The sequence below is a fragment of the Microtus oregoni genome, unplaced genomic scaffold (assembly GCF_018167655.1).
Source record: "Microtus oregoni isolate MIOR12 unplaced genomic scaffold, Mior012 000001F_ref0000356, whole genome shotgun sequence".
Lineage (NCBI taxonomy): Eukaryota > Metazoa > Chordata > Mammalia > Rodentia > Cricetidae > Microtus > Microtus oregoni.
In genome coordinates, this window is record NW_024543060.1 from 5,820,723 (window position 1) to 5,841,538 (window position 20,816).

A 20,816-nucleotide genomic window follows, 5' to 3' on the forward strand; every position below is an offset into this window, starting at 1 on the left:
AAATGAAACAAAGAAATAAGGTTACACCTGGAATCTTAGCATGTAGCAGGAGGATCGAAAGTCTGAGGCTAGCCTGGACCATAGAGTGTGTTCCAGGTAAGGCTGGGGTACACAGTGAGTCCTTGCCTCAAAACTAAACTAAACTAAACTAAACTAAACTAAACTAAACTAAAACCTGTAGTTGTGTTGTATATGCTTAATTAACCAAACAAATTCCTTGCCTGGGCCTAAGTGCCCTCAATGGGGGCAACTTGACACTATTCCCTCCCTCCCCCAGCCTGAAATACTTATCTATATCTGGAGGTGCTTTCGATTGCTGCACGTGGTGCTGACAGCATCTAGATATGTGTGCTACAGCTTGTACACATGGAGACCTCACTGTGACAAGAAATCACCCAGCCCTAAGTGTCCCTAAATGAGCACTTAGAAAATGAAGAACCATGGCTCTTTCCCTCCCCCACTTCTCTCTTTGGGTTTGGATAGAGCAGTGCCTGGAAAGGTGGTGAGCCTATGTAGGGCAGGTCTGAAGGCTTAGAAATCACAGGATGACTGGGTAGCAGGAGGAACTTCAACTATGAGATATAACGGGCCTGTCCAGGGTGACTCCACCCTCCACCTAAGTGTCCCTGTGGTTAAGTTCTCTAAGGTCAATAGTGGAGGCTTTAAAAGTTGTGTGCCTGAGATAATGCACACACTGGCTTGCTTCACAGAGATGTGTTCTAATGGTACAGACATTGACTGTCAAGGAACCAACAAAGAGGATTTTAGTTCTATCTGAGATACCGTTGTGGTGGTTGGAATGAGAACGGCTCCCATAGGCCCATATGTTTGAATACTTGGCCCCCAGTTGGTGGAACTGTTTGGGGAGGATTGGGAGGTGTGGTTTTGTTGGAGGAGGTGCGTCACTGGGGGCAGGCTTTGAGGTTTCGAAAGACTCTCATCATTCCCAGTGTTCTATCTGCCTTGTGACTGTGGATCAAGATGTGTGAGTTCTCAGCTGTTCCTTCATTCTGCCATCATGGACTTAGCTGTAAGCCCTCTGAAACTGTTAACTCAAATTAAATGCTTTATTTTATAAGTTGCCTTGATCATGGTGTTTCATCACAGAAGCAATTAAAAAAGACTAAGTCAAACTAAGTTGGTACCAGGAGTGGAGTATTGTTATGACAGGCCCAGGTATGCTGTTTTCAAAGGAATGTGGAAGACTTTAGAACTTCGAACTAGGAAAGCAGTTTCATGCTTTAAGTGAAACTTCCCAGGCCATTCTAGTAGGAGCTTGGAAGACAATAGCCCTGAGAGCATTGTGGCCTAGGGAGGACCACCAGCACAAGAGGTGTCAGAGGAGAACAATATTGGGGATGTAGCTAGAGACCACTCTTGTGATAGCTTGACAAAAAAATAAGACTGCTTTCTTCCCTTGACCTAGGAATCTGCCTGAGGTTAAATTGAAAAGTATTGGATTAGTCTCCTTGGTAGAGGAGATTCCAAGATAGCCTAATATTGACTCTGCCACATGGTTATTAGTAAGGACTTGCATGCCGGTCTACAATGAAAAGGAGCAAGCATGACAAAAAGAAATACACACACATAGTTTAAAGAGAAAAAGAGGACTAGGAAATTTAATGTTGGAGTCAAGGCTTGTCCTAAAAGAGATAAGAAGAGGCTTGACATGAACCAAAATAAAGAGAGGATGCTTTCCAGCAAGACCCTACACAGTTCAGTGATGTAGGAAGGTCATCTGTCTATGTGTTACTTTCATTGGTTAATAAAGAAACTGCCTTGGCCTTTTGATAGGCCAGCCCTTAGGTGGGTGGAGTAGACAGATGGGAATTCTGGGAGGAAGAAAGCAGGGTCAAGCAGACGCCATGACTCTCCTCTCCGAGATGGACGCTGGTTAGACTCATGCCGGTAAGCCACAGTCACGTGGCAATACAGATATTAGAAATGGGTTAGATCAATATGTGATAGTTAGCCAATAAGGGACTGGAGATAATGGGCTAGGTAGTGTTTAAATGAATACAATTTGTGTGTTGTTATTTTGGGTGTTAAGCTAGCCATGCAGAAGCCGGGTGGGACGAAAAGCAGGCCTGCTTGCCTCATCACTACAGTTCAGCTTCCATCTCATAAAAAGAAAAGGTCAGAGGACTTTTCTGCTACTAAAAAGCAACAACAAAGAAAATCTTTTGCAAATGTGATTCAAGGCGCCAGGCTCTATCCACATGGGAAGTCGAACTTGGCAGTGATGTCACATGATCCTGGATCCAGAGTCATGGAGGATACATGTGTAAAGCGGCCATGGAATCTTGCTCCATGGTTAAGGAAAGCCACTGAGGTCAGGTGTGTCTCATGGGAGTTCCTGCATGGAGGCCACTGCATGAGGCTATGAAAGTGAAGCCTGGATTGCTCTGGAGATCACAACATGTAGGAGATTTGAGAGCCATGAGACTCTCTTAGGGAAAGAGCGACATACAGGGAGTGGAAACAACCCAAGAGAGCATGTTGTAGTCAGCAAATCCAGAGGGGTAAAGGCATCTAAGCCCTCTGACATTAGACACAGAGCAACAGGATTTGGAATTTTCCCTTCTAGTTTTCAGTCTTGCTTTGATCCAGTATTTTCTCACTGTGCCCTCTTCCCTTCCTTTTGGAATGGTAATGTATATTCAGCTCCATTATATGTCAGAAGTATATAATTGCTTTTGTATGTTATATGTGGTTACAGTTAAGAGAGTGCCTTGGGTCTCCAAAGAATCTGGACTTTTAAAACTGTGTTGAGACTGTGATAGATTATGAGGATTTTTGAAGTTAGATTAAACACATTTTGCACTGTGGTGTGACCACAAGCCTAAGGGGGCCAGGAAGAGGAGTGTGGGGTTTTGAATGAGAATGGTCCCCATGGGCTCATATGTTTGAATGGTCTCCAGTTGGTGGAACTGTTTGGGAAGCATTAGGAGCTGTGGCTTTGTTGGATGAGGTGTGTCACTAGGGATGGGATTTGAGATTGCAAAGCATACAAAAAAAAAAAACAAAAAAAAAAAAACAAAAACTAAGACACCAAGTCATTGAAGCTTTTCCTTGCCAGTGAACACAGAGCCGACCTCAAGTGAAGGGTTTGACAGATGCCACAGTTTAACCTGTGGGACAATGCATGAGCCAAGGGAAGTGGCTAGAAAAGGCTTCAAGATGGAGAGACTCTTGGGCTGACTCATCATGGAGTCAGAGTGACCATTTCCTTAAACAGATGCTTCCTAGACCTGCTTTAAGATTCCCTCTGCAGATAGGCAGGTAGCACCAACTCACGCAGTTTAAAGAACCCAAATATGGAAGCATTTACCTCCCCATCCCCGACTACCTTGTAATGTTAAAGTGTGAGAAGAGAGATACGCTCTGTGTTCTGCTGCACAGTGCGACTACCTTGTAATGTTAAAGTGTGAGAAGAGAGATACGCTCTGTGTTCTGCTGCACAGTGGGGTGAGTGAAGCTAATAACGATTTAATATTCCAAATGCAACAGGAGAGGATTTGAGGCATTCTGACCATAAAGAAATTATATATGTTGATGAATGCATACAATCCTTGTGTCAATCAAAAACAAAACTTAGAAATGGAGCCTTTCTCAGGCTGAAGAGGGGAATGAAAGAGTATGCCAGTCAGAGGGATGAACCCTCTGAAGAGACTGTCCTCCCAGAACAAGTATGGGTGGTCCCTTAAGGTCACCTGGAGGAACAGCCCTTGAGGGATGAATGAATGGGATTTGAGATTTGTGATGAAAGAGATGTGTACACAAAATACTTAAACAGTATTCTCAAGGAGTTTTGAACTGGGTGTGGTGGTGCACTATACCCCTGTTATCCCAGCACTCTGGAAGTAGAGGGATGAGGATAAGGAATTCAAGGTTGTCCTCAGATACTTAGTGAGTCTGAAGGTGACCTGAGCTACATAAGGCCCTGTGTCAAAAATGAAAAGTGAAAACATTAAGAAACCCCAAACTAGAAAATGTTTTAGAACGTTTCAGAACGTGGCGAATAGGACAGTACTGAATTAGGAAAAGGAGGCTCAGATAACCCCAGTCTCCTGCCTTGAGTTTTCACGGCTCACTCCTTCCATCCTGACAGCCCTGTAAACTGGTCTTAGAATCACCACAGACAGAAGCATCTAACTCGACTGTGCTTCAGTCCAATGCTTGGAGCCATCATATATCATTCAGAGGTCCTGGAGGGCAGAGACCCTGCTTTCCCCAGGGACTCTCTGCTGAGATCCTTCTGTTTGGGTGGCTGTCAAGGAACACCCATCACTGAATGAAGCAGCACCTGCTTGGAGTGCTTCTAGTGCTGGCTGATTCTCCCCAGGCTGAGCCTGCAATTCTGAGAAGCAAACACTAGATGGCAGTAGTCTATGTGCAGATTTATGACAGATCCACCCTCAGTCCCCAGGACTAAAGAAAACAAAGACGTGCAAAATCCACTTGGCACTAATAAAATGTTAACTTGCTATCAACATTTATAGGTTAACCACAAGGTCAGATTCTTTCTGAATCAAAGCAAGGTGAGTATTCTTTCTCTAATCCTAATCTTAACTCGTCAGTCACTACCTAAAAACTCCTGGGTGACACACACACTATGATTCTTTGGTTCAGAAAATTCTGTTGTTATGCTGGGTGTGGGAGGTACCCAGGACAAGTATAAGTATTCCTGGTAGCCTCGGGTCAAAGAAGATAAGTTATTTGGTATTTCTGACTAATTCTAGCAGACGGCCCATGAACTTCATATTTTAATTTGTAGTAGGATATTTACACAATGTGAGGTATTTGGCATCTATAATAAATAAATAAATGTCAATTAGCTCTCATTTCAGTCATGTGGCATCTGAGAAAGGCAACGCCATGATGGCAATAACAAGATGAGTGATGGCCAGGGAGGGAGAGGCAAACACGAGGTTCAGAGTAGTGAAACTCCTGCATGCCATTTCAGTAGTGGGCACATGCCCTGTCCACACTCACAGGATGTGCGACACCAAGGTGAAGCGTGATGTGAGCTGTGGGCTTTGGGTGACCCTAGGGCATCTGTGATGGTTGTCGACCATAGGAATCGTGCCGCTCTAGAGGAATACTTGTGATAGGGAAAGTTGTGTATGTTCGGGGCTCAGGATCCATGAGAAAGCCCTGTGCCTTCTGCTCACTTTTGCTATGGACCTGAACTCCTCTAAATAATAACAAAGATGAGTGAACTGAGGCTGAGGGGTCCGTTCCCATGCTAGAGTGCTGGCCTGGTGTACATGAGATCCTGGACCACAAGGCAATTAATTAAGAGTAACAAGAGAAGGCTCTAGCCTGCCCACTTGGCACAGAGATGGAGGTAGGCTGCTTGCCCCCCTCATAGTTTTCTCCCATTCTGCTCACCCTTCAGGTCCATGTCAGGGCCTGTGACCTCCTCCTGGTCCCTGTCCCTCTCTCCAGGACTTTCCAGATCCCAGACCCCATATAGAGTCAACAAATAAACAACTAATTCTAGACCGTAGGTCTCTGTCTTTGTTCTAAGGGTTCTGAATCTATTAACTACCTCGGGCTTCCCAACAGCCCTCCAAGGTGCTATTGCTGACATCATTCTTGCTTTAAAGATGAAGAACTCGAGGCACAGAGGGATTAAGTAACTTGTCAAGAGCAGTACAAAATGAAAACTCAAGAGTCCTGTCTGGGTACCTCACTTCAGAGTCTTTGTTCTTTCCAATCAACACAATTCTTCTCAACAGGAACCCAGTCCCCTGAGGTCTGGTGTCACCAGTCTCCTGCCCTATGCTTACATCATACATCTTAAAGCCAGGAAAGGATATGTTCTTTTCTTCCTGGTGATGTCATTTATCTGTAGGCAGCTTATGCAACCCTTGATCTTAGTAGAATGAGGCACTGCTAGTCATGATTTTCAACAAAGAACCATACTTCTATAAGGTTCTCCCTTGTTGTCTGATTTTCAAAACTGTGCCCTTCTCTTAGTGAGGAATGGTAGTAATCTGACTGTAAAGACCCACTTGCCACATCACCATGGAAACCCTGTATTCTACCTTTCCATTTGACAATCACTGGGCCTGAAGTCTACAAGGCTTACATAGATGCTTTCCACACCCACTCTGGAACATCACATCCCTAGCCCTGAGTCAGACAGAGCCTGACTCTCTATGAGGCTTAGGGCACACATGGCAGGGGATTGGGTCATGAAACAAAGGTTTGGGGATAACCCTAAGGTGACGAGGGAACAGACTCCAGAACGCCGTGCACTCTCAATGAGCCTGTCTTCAGAGGCCAACTCAGATACCTCTCTGGTTGTCTAGCCCTTGAGTGCCGTGCTTGGCATTTGGGCTCTAACCAAAACCAGTTTGGAGATGGTTGTTGAGAGTGAGCATATGAAATAATTTGCCAGTAGATCTGAACGGGGGCTTACTGGAATCTCAAAGTGAACCACAGTCTAGCATGGGCCCCATGAAGACAAAGTTCAATAGAACTGCTTTTCCAAATTGTCTCATTTCCAAGAGGAATCCTGTAGTGTGTGGTGCAGGCTCAAGGACTTCAGCTGACCCGGAAAATAGACAGGGGTACATGTAATAAACTTCATGACAGCTCTGGTGGGCCAGCTCTGAGCACCTAAGATGACAGACCCTTATGGTGATGCTGATGGGTCCTTGCTTGTTGGTACCACCTGCCACTAATTGTAAGGCTATGAGAAGTCCCTAAGAGGCCAATGATCTTAGCTACTCAAATCAATGAGGAACCTTCACCTTCTGTTTGCACAGTCTCTCCTAGGAGCCCATCACCCTCTCTCCAAGGCCCCAGTCCCACAGAAGTGAAAGCTGAGTTCTATCTTCAGTTAACTTAGAAGTCATGGGTAGGGGCAGAATTCCCCCAGAATTGGGACAACTGGAAGTAACACTTGGTCAGGGTTTCCCAGGCAACAGTCCTGGAAGTCTTCTGGCAATTCCAACGAGGCTACATCTAAACCACCTCCAAAGGTCCCACACAGGTCTTGTAAACCACGAGGCCAAGGGTGGGCCCCTAGTGTATCTACCTCCCAGGTAACCACAGTGTGCATGCCATCAGATGCTGAAGCCACTATTACACAGATGGGGGTGCAGAGCAGGGGAGGGAGATGGAGTGACAGATGGGGGGTAAAACTGAAGGCGTTGTGGCCTTGGTCAAGAACAGGCTAAAAGCGCAGGCTTAGCCATGGGATCCTCTTCTGCCTCAAATAGCAATGGGACCCAACAGCTAAGAGTTAAGTCTGGCTTCTTAGACTGTCCCTCTGTCTCACGCTAATGATGTCATTCTAATGGCGTCATCAGCCTGCCATCATAATAGTCATTGCTTCCACTATCTCATACCTTGTGGTTCTCCACCCAAAGCTTTTTGGGTCTGGAAATGCCCCAGTCCCCCCACCCTAACCCCACCCATTATCTTTCACTTCCTTCTAGGAACAGTTCACTTTCTTCTTCCTCGTCAATGTCTCCTGGTAGAAGACTGTCTGGGGCATATTCGTTCTGCCTTTGATTATAATTAACTATGTACACATGCCACCTCCATACACTGTGAACTGGAAGTCATGGGTGGACAGCATGTTAGCATATGTTCAGATTAAGAACCTATCTCTTGGAGTTTGAGATGCAACAATAGGCAGCCCAAATTGGGATCCCCACCTTTGGGAGGTGTTCTAGACCCAGGCTACCGTCTCAGAAGCACGTCGAAATCACTGAGTGATAGCCGCAGTGATGGGCAGGGGAGAGACAGGCAGCTCAGAGACAGGCAAGGTCAGGGCCAGGCCAAGACGGGGGAGGAGACCAGACCAAGCAGAAGTTGCCCTTCTCCCATGTCTATCATGGAGACCAGATGGTGAGGCCTTCAGAATGTTAGCCTCGTCTCCTCTTCCTGTTTCTCATATCCCCACTTTCACTTCCTAGAGGAGGGACAGGGCAAGGAGTCCAAAGCCGGCACTGTGCTCTCCCTGAAGAGGGCTCGCAGTTACCTACCTGAGCTCCAGGCAGCCCAGCTGCAGAGCCATGCCTTCGCTGACTTTGCTGGCATAGCGTTGCATGTAGTCGTTCCGGAGCTGATGGGAGAAAGGCCACGGGTCAGACTCAGGCCTTCAGTGTTCCTTCCCAGAGCATAAGCCCGGGGGGGGGGGGGGATGGGTTAGGAGGTGCAGTCTAGTGAGAGGAGGTATCACTGAAGGCAGGTTTTGATGTTTCAAAAGCCCAGACCATCCCCCTCTCTGCCTCTTTCCTGCAGATAAGACTTCAAGTAGCAGCTACTGCCCCAGTACCATGTCTGCCTGCCTGATGCCATGCTCCACACCATAATGGTCTTGGCCTCACCTTCTGAAACTGTAAAGCTGATAAACTCTTCTATAAATTGCCTTGGTCATGGTGCTTCCTTACAGCAATGGAAAAGCAACTAAGACAGTTTGCTACCATGGACTAGTGTCTCCATCCTCATCTCCCACTGCCGTTTTGGAGATAATAAAACTGAAGCCAGGCCTAGTGGTTCAGGCCTGTAATCTCAACTACTCTGGATGCTGAAGCAGGAGGAATGCAAGTTCAAGGTCTCTGTGGGCTACGGGAGTTTGTCAAGGCCAGCTCGATCAATTTAATGAGAACCAGCACGGTGGCACGTGTCTTTAATCCCAGTACTTGGGAGACAGAGGCAGATGACTCTCTATGAGTTCCAGGCCAGCTTGGTCTACTCAGGGAGCTCCAGGACAGTCAGGTTACTTAGACAGACCCTGTCTCAAAAACCAAATAAAATAAAAAGGAGATGATGTGGTGGTGGTAGGGAATGGCTGAGGATTCAGCTTAGTAAAAGAACAGTTGCCCAGCAGGTGTGGTGTCCTAAAGCCTTTAGTATTGTAAGAAAAAAATAAATAAAAGAGAAGAAAGGTGCATAGTAAGCCAGAGAGATAAGTGAAGGAAGGAAGGGAGGGAGAGAGGTAGGGAGGAAGGGTGAGAGGGAGGAAGGAAGATTTGGGGGAGGAATTGGTAACTTATCTAAGCCCATGTTGTTAAGTGGTTATAGATGTCACTCAGAGCTCAAGAAAAGCCTGGCTTGAGGTCTGGCCAACAAGAAGGGAGGTGCAGGCTAAGAGCAGAAAGAAGCTGGTGGTGCCTGCCCCATCCCTGCTGCTCGGAGCATCCTCTGTGCAGGTGCTATGTTGGGCCCTCGTGGAGTCCCACGGCATGAGAAAGAGGCTCAGACAGCTCAGGAGAGTCAGCTAGCACACTTGAGAAATTTCTGTGAGCTGCCGGGTGCCACGTGGTAGCTCGAAAGAGGCCATGACAGGAGCATTTACACCATGAGAATTGGTAAGAACTACAAGGCGTGATTGGTTCTTCCTCAGGCCAATTCACCAGCACCCTGCCGTGGACATCACTTGGTCCTCACGACAGCTCTCTAAAGCAGATGTCTTTATTATTATTCTAGACCTAAAGAGGAGAAAACAAACTCACGCAAATGAAGCCCCTGGGAATACCAGGGTGGATGCTGGCAAAAGTGGGTTGGAAGGCACACCTCACTGCTCATGCACCAACCTGCTTTTTCCTGCTTCACTAGCCAGGTACATGGTCACACAGAAGCTCAAGAGGAGCTGGGGGCATAAGAAAGAGCCTGGGGGGCGGGGTTTTATCTTGCTACCTCCCTTGCAGAGAATGGATGCAACTCAACATTTAAAGTGTTCTGGGACACCGGGGTGCTTTTCACCTGTTGGTAAAAGTACAGCAGTGTGGTCCTGTCTTCTTTCAGGCTCTCCATGAAGTCCTCTGGCAAGTAGCGGATCTGAAGGTCATACCTGTAACAACACAGACTCTGGTAGACACGGGAGAGCCGGACTCCCAAGAGGGGCCCAAACTACTCTACCCCTCAGCATGCAAGGGCATCCACGAGGCCTCTGCCCATGGATCTGGAGCAGTTTCTTCTTTTCCTGTTTTTGACTGGGGAGAGAACCATGCCAGAGAGGTGGCCAGCAGGCTCTGGGGCTTGTAGCTAGCTAGCACTGAATGCTCTCTTCTCCCCAATGGATACTAGCTTCCTTAGTTCAAAGGCCAGCCCTTGACCTGGGCTCTTCTCCCTTCCCTCCCTCTGTTCCTCTTCACCATAGCACCAACAGCATCTGGTCTGGGACTGTGCCTCGGTACTGTCCTGGGATGGGGATTCGCTAAGAATCTGGGTTAGAGTTTGAAAACACTTGCATCAGGACACTGTGGGACGACGAAGACTAGGAAGCCACTCCAGTTTCCTAGGAGATTCTGAGCTTTGGGAATGCTCGAAGGGAGGGTGCCATTCCTACCTCCACTCAGCTTCCACGTGTAGACATTCATACTTGTCCTGCACCTCGCCCACCGTCATCTGTGGGTGCAGCCAGTGGATCTCATCTGATTTCATGTGCTTCAGCCTCAGCCCATAGCACTCAGCCAGCTGGATGTTGGGCCCTATTCGCCCACTCAACAGGATGGAGGTGATGATCTCCTAGGGAGGAGACAAGAGGGCTAAGAGTCTGGGTACCTCCCGCTGGGCTCTCACAGGCTCCCCATGCACAGCCTCTAACCCTGTGTGGCAATCTGTCATGGGTATTTTTCATTTCGAGTTCTCTAGCAGCTAGCACAAGCCTTGGTACTCACTGTGTTCTAGCCGATGAATGAACAATTTGGCAACGTGAGACAGACATAGAAAGAAGTGGGAGGAGATGGCAGAAGTGAGGACAAGATGCAGAGGCTGAGAGCACAGATCAAAACAATTAGCGCCAGCTGAGCATGTGCCCCGTGACCAGCCCCTGCTGGACGGTTTCCAGTCTAGCCAGCAGGACGCAGTACAGGGCCAGGCTCGGCGAGGTCTGTCCCACACATGACTTCACTGAGTCCACGTGACACAAGGAAGCGCGTGCCACCACTGCATTGTAGCTGGTAAAGAAACCCGATGCTGGAGCTAAGCTGGTGTTGGGAGCCCTGAACCTTTGAACTCAAGTGTTCTGCTTTGCCAAGCTGACTCGGGGCATGGCAGAGCTGGAGGAGAGAGAAGAATGAGAACGACTTTAAGGAGCTGAGTGGCACATTGCCCACACATAAGCACGATCTCAGGAGAGCTGACAGAAAGGCACTAGCCTTCTTGTTATGTTTTCTTTTGGGAAGGGCTCTTTTTGTTCTTTTACCCACAGTTCCATACCCCACAATTCGGTGCCACCACTTTCTGGCCCAGACAGAGAGCATGAAGGTCCATGGCAGGGCTGCCTGGAAGCCCATCAGTAAGGCCCTGACTAGCCCACTTAGTGGTTGGTGCCCACATCTCTCACATGGGTCCACATCCAGTGAATGAGATGAACCCATTCCTGGCAGGGCAGAGTTCCCTGGGCACAGACTTAAAACCTCACAGGCACTGACCCATGTGAGCCTTGAGTCTGAAATGAATGATTACCCAGCATACCCTAGTCTACCCCAGCCTACCCTAGCCTACCCCAGTCTATTACAAACTGCCCTAGCCTACCCCAGCGTACCACAAACCACCCTAGATTATCTCAGCCTACATAGCCTACCCATCCATCCCATCCTACATAAGCCTACACCAGCCTACCCCAGCCTATACCAACCTACTCCAGCCTATACCAGCTGACACCAGCCACCAGCCGACACCAGCCTACACCAGCCTACCCAAGCCTGGAGGCTGCAGTCTGTCCAGAGAGAGGAGGGACACTCCTTTGTTTAGACTGTATGTTTTTTTAAACATGCCTCCCAAGAAGTTGCCCAATTTAGTAAGCAAAGTACAATTAATTCCTTTATTGGAATTAGAAGAAAGTGTGTTTCTTTTTCTCTGAAAATGTCAAGACTAATATTTAAGTAATGTTAGTTTAAAAGAATGTCCAATTTATGCAACGACTTGGACACCCTGGAGTCTCAGTCCATCTGCCTCCTCCCAATTCTCTTGAACTCCATGGACTGTGAACTAGAAGACCCTCAACCACAAAACTCCTTTCCTACTAAGATAATGTCTATCAGAGAAACTCCTTTACAATGGTCTCTGAGATGCACGGGGTTGGGGTGCAGGGGAGCAGAGCTCGGGCCAGCAACTGAACATCAGCTCTGAAATCAGAGCTAAAGCTGGCGGGGAGTGACACATCTCCAGTGGCTCCAGAGAGCGGGGCATGGATGAGCACAACAGGACAAAGCTGTGAAGCAGGCGGCTGTCATTATCTCCACCGGCTTCTCTTCTTGGCCTCCCGCTCATCTCCACCCACGTGGTCACCTTGATGCTTTACCCAGAAAGCCTCATATCGCCACTGAGTTCCACCTGAAGTTCCCTTCTCTGGCACTGGAATCCAGAAGCCCCCCGCCATTACCAAATTGAAATCTATTAAGCTAGCACCTCATTTTGTAATAGCTAGAAACCCTAAGAAACATGGAACTGAAAAGTCTCTAAGACGTGCAAAGTAAGTGCAGGAGTATATGAGCCCTCCTGAGCACGAGCCCAGTTTCAGCAATGACCAGATGTGGTGACTCACTCCCAAGCATGATCCACGATAGTTCTTTCTCCACAGTTCTTCTTTAAGGTAATGTGTATGTGTGTGTGTGTGTGTGTGTGTGTGTGTGTATGTATGTATATGTATGTATGTATATATACATATACACACATAAACACACACAAAGTTCTATATATATGCATATACATATATAATATATTATATATAAACATATATATATAATCTTAAAATAAACCTATAAATTTTAGCCATACAATACTGACATATAAATACACTCACATGACCCACACACCAATTAAGATCCACGTCTCCATATCTTTAGACAGCTCTCTGTCTGGGTCAGCCCTTACAGCTAACTCCCACTCCCACAACAGCCACCATCTTCTCTCCTAGTTTCAGTGAGTTTTGCCTACCCTACAATTTCATATAAATGGAATAATTGAATGTTTGTTATTTTTTCTGTCTAACTTCTTTCACTTAGCATAATGTCTAAGATTCATCCACATTGTTGATATATCGGTATGTAGTTTCTTTTAATTTCCACTTATTTATTTTTTGAGACAAGGTATTATATAGCCCAGAATGATATTGACCTAGAAATCTGCCTGCCTCAGTCCCCTAGGTGCTAGGATTACAGATATGTATATATGTATGTATGTATGTATGTATGTATGTATGTATGTATGATCACACTCTGCCAACGTTTCTTTCTCTCTTGTTTTGTTTCCTGGGGCCTTGTATATGGCAGGCAAGAGCTCTATCAGTGACCTATGTCCCCAGCTTCATTGTTCCTTTTTGGAGATGAGTGATGCTCTAATGTATCAACAAACAGTTTATTTTATATCAATAACATGTTCATTTAGTCCTCTATTTCTAGAAACCTAAGGAATTTCTGTATTTTTTTTTACTGTTGTGAAAATTTGCAAGTTAATGTAAAGTGTTTCTGTGTATAAATGATAGACTGGTATTTGCTTTCAATGATTCCACAAGAGTAGAATTACTGGGCAGAGGGTCTTGGGCTGTATAAGAAACTGCTGGGAGCCGAGCGGTAGTGGCGCACGCCTTTAATTCCAGCAGTCGGGAGGCAGAGGCAGGCGATCTCTGTGAGTTCGAGGCCAGCCTGGTCTACAAGAGCTAGTTCCAGGAGAGGCACCAAAGCTACAGAGAAACCCTGTCTTGAAAAAAAAAAAAAAAAAGAAACTGCTGGGGGTGGAGAGGAGGCTTAGGGACTGAGAGTGAATAATGAAGACAGGTTGAACAATCGGTTCTCTCTGCCTCTTTTTCTTCATTTTTACATTACTTCCCTGGGAATTTTGTCTACACACGTCTCCAAATTCAGATGTTTGCATCTAGATCAAGGAGGAAGTACCAGGGCCAGAATGAAGTGGTTTTATTACAAAGAGCTAAAACACTTTGGACAGTGTTTGGTTCAAGGTTAACACTTTTTTTTTAAAGCATTATTTTAACGCAGAAATTTCTTACAGGGTCTGGTTTAAACTAGATTATAAAAACAAAATTTTTGTTTTATCCTTCTGTCTTTTTAACCCCCTCCCTCCATTTACCCCTTTCTTTCTCTTATAAGTGGTGGTAGAGCCAATGGTTAGACCAGAAGACTGGGGAGCTGGCTCTAACAGGCAGTCCAGGGACAGAGATAACTCAGTGATGGTGGAATGGGTCACTTCCAGGGGAGCTGAGCAAAGGGAGACATGTATCGAAAGTAATGGGAACTTCTTACTTTAGGGAAAGTATTCAAACTGTGGGGATGGGAAAGCTAGGGAGGACCACACAATCAGGGATTGTTTGGAAATGGTGGCCTGTGTGGGTTAGAGGAAGGGGGGGCATGTTGTGGTTTGAATTGTCTTTCCTAAAAGGGCTTAATAAGCAATGAATGCCATGTTATGTTTCAAACCAAACCTAAGGTTTAGTTCCTAAGCCCCATTCTTCAGGGAAAGGGCCCAGGGCGCTTGTAGAAACAGGTGGTTCCGGGGCTGGGAGGAAAACACGCAGCACACGGTAAGTCTGAAACATCACTTAGGACCAGAAAAAAAAAAGGCTGGAGGATGTTGGGCATTCCTAACAACTACACACGATCATCCTGAAGTGCCCACATGAGGCAAGACTGAGACATTCCTTCCTGAGGGTGGATGTGGATGTTGCTGGGGACGACAACCTCATTGAATAGCATTCCCACCTTCCACCCACGTGACCAGCCTGATTACTGGGGTTGGATTATAGAGGATTTGGCTGGTCTTTGGTTCCAGGTGATAGGATTGACTTTGTTATCCATGCTGGGTTCTAACATAGTTTCAGAGGTGGGTAGGTGGGGTGGGGTCGGGGCACTGGCCAACCATGTACTGGATTTTCAGACTGTGAAGACCAACCATGTTCTTGGAAATTGTGCCTTTGATTCTGAGAGTTAGCCTGAGCTTGAGGGAGAGAGGGAAAAAAAAGGCCAAGCTAAACAATGAAACAATGTGGCCAAAGAGCCCACCCGTCATCAACTATGGCTTCTGTCAGAAGCCCTAATATGTTTCTGATCCAGGACGCTCACCTGGGAGGGCTGGTCATCCACACTGGTATGCCTAGCGGTTGGTGGATCCTGAGTTCACAGAGGCTTCCTGTTTTGGGGTTCTCTCAGAAGTTCTGTGTGCTTCTTCATTGGCTGGGGTTAATTTGTACCCATTAGGATAAAGCTACAGTTTTAAGCATGGCCCTTTTCCCAGTTCTTTGACTTGTTCTAATAAATTATTGAACTTGAAGAGGAAGTAGGAACACACCAATTTGTAGTAAAAGTGTGGGTGGCTCAAGAGCTGAGGTAAGGGGTTTCTGGTGAAGCGGGGCCCTTAACCTGTGAAGTCTGTTAGCTGTGTAACTGTGGAAACACATTGTGTGAGGACTTCATTGAAAATCATGTCCATCCTTCAGACATGGCCTGGGGAAATTAATTTGATGCTCATAACTGCATAGAAAAAGCATCGATAGGGTATCACACAAACTAGGGTGTGACCATGCTCTTCGGAAACAGGGCCCATAGGACCCGAGCTGGATCCGAACTGAAAGCCTTCTTTCTGAAAACTAGCTTTTATGGTACCAGAAGGCAGAGCACAAACTTTCAAAGTAGGAAAACAACCAATAATCTTATTCAGCTGATGCCTGAGATCCACAGCAACAACCAGCATGACTCTCTAACCTTGAGGGTGCACAAAAACCATGGTGGAAACCAACAGCTCTCTAATTCGACTTAAGGTCAGCACAATAAGAGAAAAATCACAGCTGATACTAGAAACCTAGTCAGCCACCTGAGGCTAGTAAAGTCATGGATCTTGGAGGAGACTCTGTAATCAACACTTTACTGACCAGTAAAAGCCCTAACTACACCCTAAATATGTAACCCTATACCCACAGGCAAGTGTAGCTATCACCCATCATCAAGGAAATCCTCTTTGAAACAAATGGAGATCATTACAGAAACTACAACCAATCAAAATGAAGTGTTGTGGTGCCCAGTCCCAACTGATACACTTCCAACACAAATCCTGTATCCAGAGCTCAGGGACCCTTGTGGAAGAAGGGCCCAACAGATTGTGAGAGCCAGAGGAACAGGGATTTGCTGAGACTGTGTCTCCTGGGAATGTCAGAGGTTACACTCATGGAGTCTCATGGACATGGCTGCATAAACACGACCTGAGCAAAGATGATACCAACAGACATGATAAAATAAAAGGGAATCTCACATAGCCTCAATTCTAGACAAGAAACTACAGGCCACTAAGGAATGCTAGGAGCAGCAGGAACCGTCTTCCCCAGGGAAGGGTGCACCAACTGGTTATCCAAAACAGAAGAGTCAGTTCTGAAAACATACATACAAGTAACACTATATGCACTTAGTAAGTATGTATTTATATATTTAGGAATACACACACACCATCACCAACAACAATTAAAGAAAAAGAGGTCATGAATTTGAAAGACAGCAAGGTGGGGTCCATGGGAGGGTTTAGGAGGAGGAAAGGGAGCAGGGAATTGATGCAATTATCACAAAAAGTAAGAATATATATATATATACACATATATATGCAATACATACATATATATGTATATATACACAAATATACATACATATACGTATGCATACACACCAAACAAACAAAAACTAGGCTGTGAATCTAGTTTTGACAGGACAGATCGTCCAACAGGGATGACAAACTCCCCGGGCCACACTGTCCCCTTGTGTTCCTCTACCCTTGCCTATCAAGCTGCACACAGTTCTGCATTCAAGCCCCAGCCACTATCTGCCACGTGTACACTATGAAGAGCTATGGTGCAATAGTTCCAGGGAGCACACAACCCTCAGCCGTGCAGAAGCATATGCACACAGGCCGGAGGATGAAAAGGCTTCCGGCTAGGGAGCTCATGTGCCCTGCACCACCACCAGCCCTACCTCCCCTGTGCTCTCTCACACACGCAAACAGCAGGAGCAGCAGTGTTGGTCCCAAGCCCCTAGCTCATCAGCTGCCTTTAGTGAGTCAATATTTCCTTTTCTCTCAATAAAGCATCCCTTAAAAATGACAGTACATGATGTTTCCCTACTCACTCAGTTGCCATATGGAACCTGAGTTTTGAACAAGTGCTGGCTCTTTAGAGAAAGAAGTCCAGGGTTCCTTTTGCTCCAGGAAGACCTTGCCTTCTTTCCATACCAGGACTTCCAGGTGCTGAAGGGCAGGCTTTCTAGCTGCCGTTGGTTGCAGCCTAGATTCTAAGAGACTTCTGGTACTTTCTTGCAAACATCTGTATTCCTAGAGTTTTCCTTCCTTCTTGAAGCATGTTGCTTTATTCAAATTATTAAGTAGTGTGAAGACTCCAGATGGCCATCCCCTCCTTCTCTGTTCTCTGACTTTGCCACTTGCAGGTCAGAAACAAAGCAGGAATGTGTCTGGATAGTTTGTCCCCAAACCCCAGAGGGTTTACAGTCAGGCATCATATGGGGACTTCTCCGTTGGTGATAGATCACATTCAGGAGAGAGGTCCCATAAGATGACATCATCAGTGACATCATCACCAGCACAGTTTGTATATATCTGCTTTCTAGTGTTCGTGGGTTCGTGTGTGGCATGCATGTATGTATGCGTGCCCACATGGGTGTATGTATATATGGAATTAGAGGTTGATGCCATGTGTTTTCCACAACCCCTCTCCACCTCACATGTTGAGGCAAGGTCTCTTGCTTGAACTCTGAACTCTCAGACTTTGCTAGTCTATCTAGCCAGCTTGCTCTGGAATGCTGTGTTTCTGCCTCTAGAACTCAGGAATCAGAGGTGGGCTATCATAACTACCAGTTTTTATGTAGGTGCTAGGAATCTGAACTCCAGTCATCATGACTGTGTGGCAAGCATTTGGCCTACTGACTCATCTCCCCATTCCCTCAAGTTTGAGATTGCAGAATGATGCAATCCTCCCACTACTAAACAATCCCACAAAGATCATCCAAGTATCAGACCTCCCCCCTCCCTCTTCTTCCCAGTACCATCCATCCCAGAACCATCTCAGCGACCTCTCTGTTTTCGTTATGTCCTCAGGCTTAATTAGTTTAATAAATATCCAAATTTTCCTAAAGTTTCTTTAAGCTTTTTCATATTTTTGGCCAGGTTATTTTAAATAACAACAACAAAACCCAATGTGATAGCTGGGACTTTCCCACCACCCACCACCAAGATAGCTTGGCCCCCACCCTCCTACACCAAGATAAGTTGATCCTCATCATCCTCCATCAAGATAGCTTGGTCTTCACCATCCTCCACCAAGATAGGGTAGTCTTCACCATCCTACACCAAGATAGCTTGATATCCACCATCCTCCACCAAGATAGCCTGGTCCCCACTATCCTCCACCAAAACAGCCTGGTCCCATCTGTTCCACTGGTTCAGTTTCATGTTCTTTCCTCCCTGCCATGCTTGAGGAGAGTCCTTGTCCATGTCATTCCATGCAGACCTCTATCCTGCACGCTGCTGATTCCCCAGAGCTGAGAGAATTTTAGGTTCCTCCCCTGGATTCCTAGGAAGCATGATGAGGGTCTTTGTGAAGTCATTCCTTACTCTGCTGGATTGACAGGGCCTTTGGTTCCTCTACGGACTCCAAAGAACTTCAAATGTATACCCAGCAGCATATTGTTATGAATTGAATTTTGTTTTTCCAGAAAGACATGCTGGAGGCACAACCTCTGCTTCCTTTTCCAACCTTGTTGGGAAATAGAATCTTTGGGGACTAGTCAAATTAAAATGAGTTCAGTTGGAATCCCACTCCCATCTGACCAGCATTATTATAAAGGGGGATATTAAGTCACCAAGAGAGACATGCACACAAGAATGCAAATGACAGGCCTGGAAGAAACAAGATTTGAGTAAAGGATCTGTAAAGCCCAAGAATACCAAAGGCAGATCACCAGGCCTGGAGAAAAGACAAGGAAGGATTCCTTCACCAACTTCAGAGGGGGCATGGCCCTACCAACATCTTGATGTTGGCTTTCGAGACCTCAGAACTACGAGACAACATCTTTCTGCACGCCACAGCCACCCTAAGTGTGGTATTTCATGAGAAGACTCCTCGAAACCTAATAAAGATGCTGACAAATTAGAACTAAAACAACTGGCTGACCTTGGATCAGATGGGCATAGACCATCTTTGAGTTCTAACTGGCAATTGGTTAAGGATTCCAAGAGACGCATCCTGTCTCAAAAACAACCTTCCAGTGACAGCCCTCTGGAGACAAGAGTGCAGATTTAAATCTATTTCCAGCTCTTTTAAGATGACAGACTAATATTTCTGACATGTGTCGATTCCAGGTACATAAAGATCTCAGACAATGCTTAGGATACATTAGGCACCCAGTAAATAGTAATTACCATAAGGGACAGTAAGCAATGATAGGATAGCATGAGCAGGTGTGGATGCTAGCACAGACAGAAGGAAGATGATGGATAATAAAATCAGCCCCACGATGATTAGGCCACACCCAGAGTTGATCTGGCTACACCTGCCCTCTGCAAGAAAGAGTGCGCAAGAAAATGACTTCATTCTGCTCGGAGCAAAGTCCTGGAAGAGTTTTAGGGCCTAAGACTCAAGCGCAATACTGCAGTGTCTTTCCTTTTCTCTTTTGTTCTACATGAAGATGGAAGGTAGAACGCCAAGAAAAAGAGTTAAAAGGCTGAGGCAGTGACAAGAGACTTATCTTTTCTTTAACTGACTTAGAACATAAGGGTTGTCTTCAAAAATAAAAACACTCTGTTAAATATACACCCAGTCTATTCAACTTCTGATTTGTTAATATGTCACAAGGACATCTCTTAACGCTGAGATGAGCTTCAGGAGGAAGAAAGAATAAGAAAAGACAGACAGGAAAGTACCAGGCAGGTTAATATATTTTTTTTACAAAAAAAATGTTCTCCCTACTAAGATATTTTTTAAAGTTATGATTTTATAATTGATTGTGAAGTTGGCCTGGGTGATGGGTCAGAATTAAGGCGCGAAGAAAGCTATTTGCTATGGAGGATGTCCCTAGAGTATTCACTTTTGATATAGTACTTGATGATCTGTATCAGTGAGTGTCAATAGTTGACATTTGGAGATTTGCTGGCTAGTTCCATGTCAACTTGACACAAGCTAGAGTCATCGGAAAGGAAGGAGCTTAAATTCAGAGAATCTCCTCCATAAAATTGGACTGTAGGCAAGTCTGTAGAGCATGGTTAAATTAGTGATTGATGTGGGAGGGCCCAAACCATGAAGGGTGGGGCCATCCCTGGCTAGCGGTCCTGGATTCTAGAAGAAAGCAGACTGAGCAAGCTATGAGGAGCAAACCAGTAAGCAGCCCCCACCACCACCGCCTCCTCATCTGCTCCTGCCTCCAGGTTTCCGCCCTGTGTGAGTTCCTGCCCTGACTTCCTTTGGTGATGGACTAGGATGTGAATGAAAGTATTAGCCAAATAAACCCTTTCCTTTTCAACTTGCTTTTGCTCGTCGTGTTTCATCATAGCAATAGGAACCCAACTAGAAAAGGGCAAACGATTGTTTGCTATGTGTGGCTGTTTAACACTGATGGCCACATCCCCACTGAAATCCAAGTGTCATGTCCTAGTCATGGTGACAGTGACACAGTAGAATTCTAACTAGTTTCTAGAAGAAGAGATTCAAGAGATGATGATGAGCTTTGAGAATTTGCCCAAGATCTGGACACCCCGTGAAGATGGAGAGTAGGCAGGTGAGCAGGAGAACATTATGGAAGACTATAAAACCACATTGAAAATTTGGGTACCTCTGAACTCAGCAT

General features: G+C 45.9%; 1 protein-coding gene across 4 annotated transcripts in view; it reads right to left on the reverse strand.

Moving 5' to 3' along the window:
- Positions 1–20,816, reverse strand: part of Ptk2b (protein tyrosine kinase 2 beta) — a 122,589-nt gene that overhangs the window by 28,466 nt on the left and 73,307 nt on the right. For all 4 annotated transcript variants that reach the window (XM_041663523.1, XM_041663513.1, XM_041663506.1 and 1 more), the window contains exons 3-5: positions 10,316–10,494; positions 9,730–9,817; positions 8,007–8,086 (exon numbers count right to left, since the gene is read on the reverse strand). In XM_041663523.1, the coding sequence (XP_041519457.1) occupies positions 8,007–8,086; positions 9,730–9,817; positions 10,316–10,494 (347 nt within the window). The remainder of the gene's footprint in view (positions 1–8,006; positions 8,087–9,729; positions 9,818–10,315; positions 10,495–20,816) is intronic.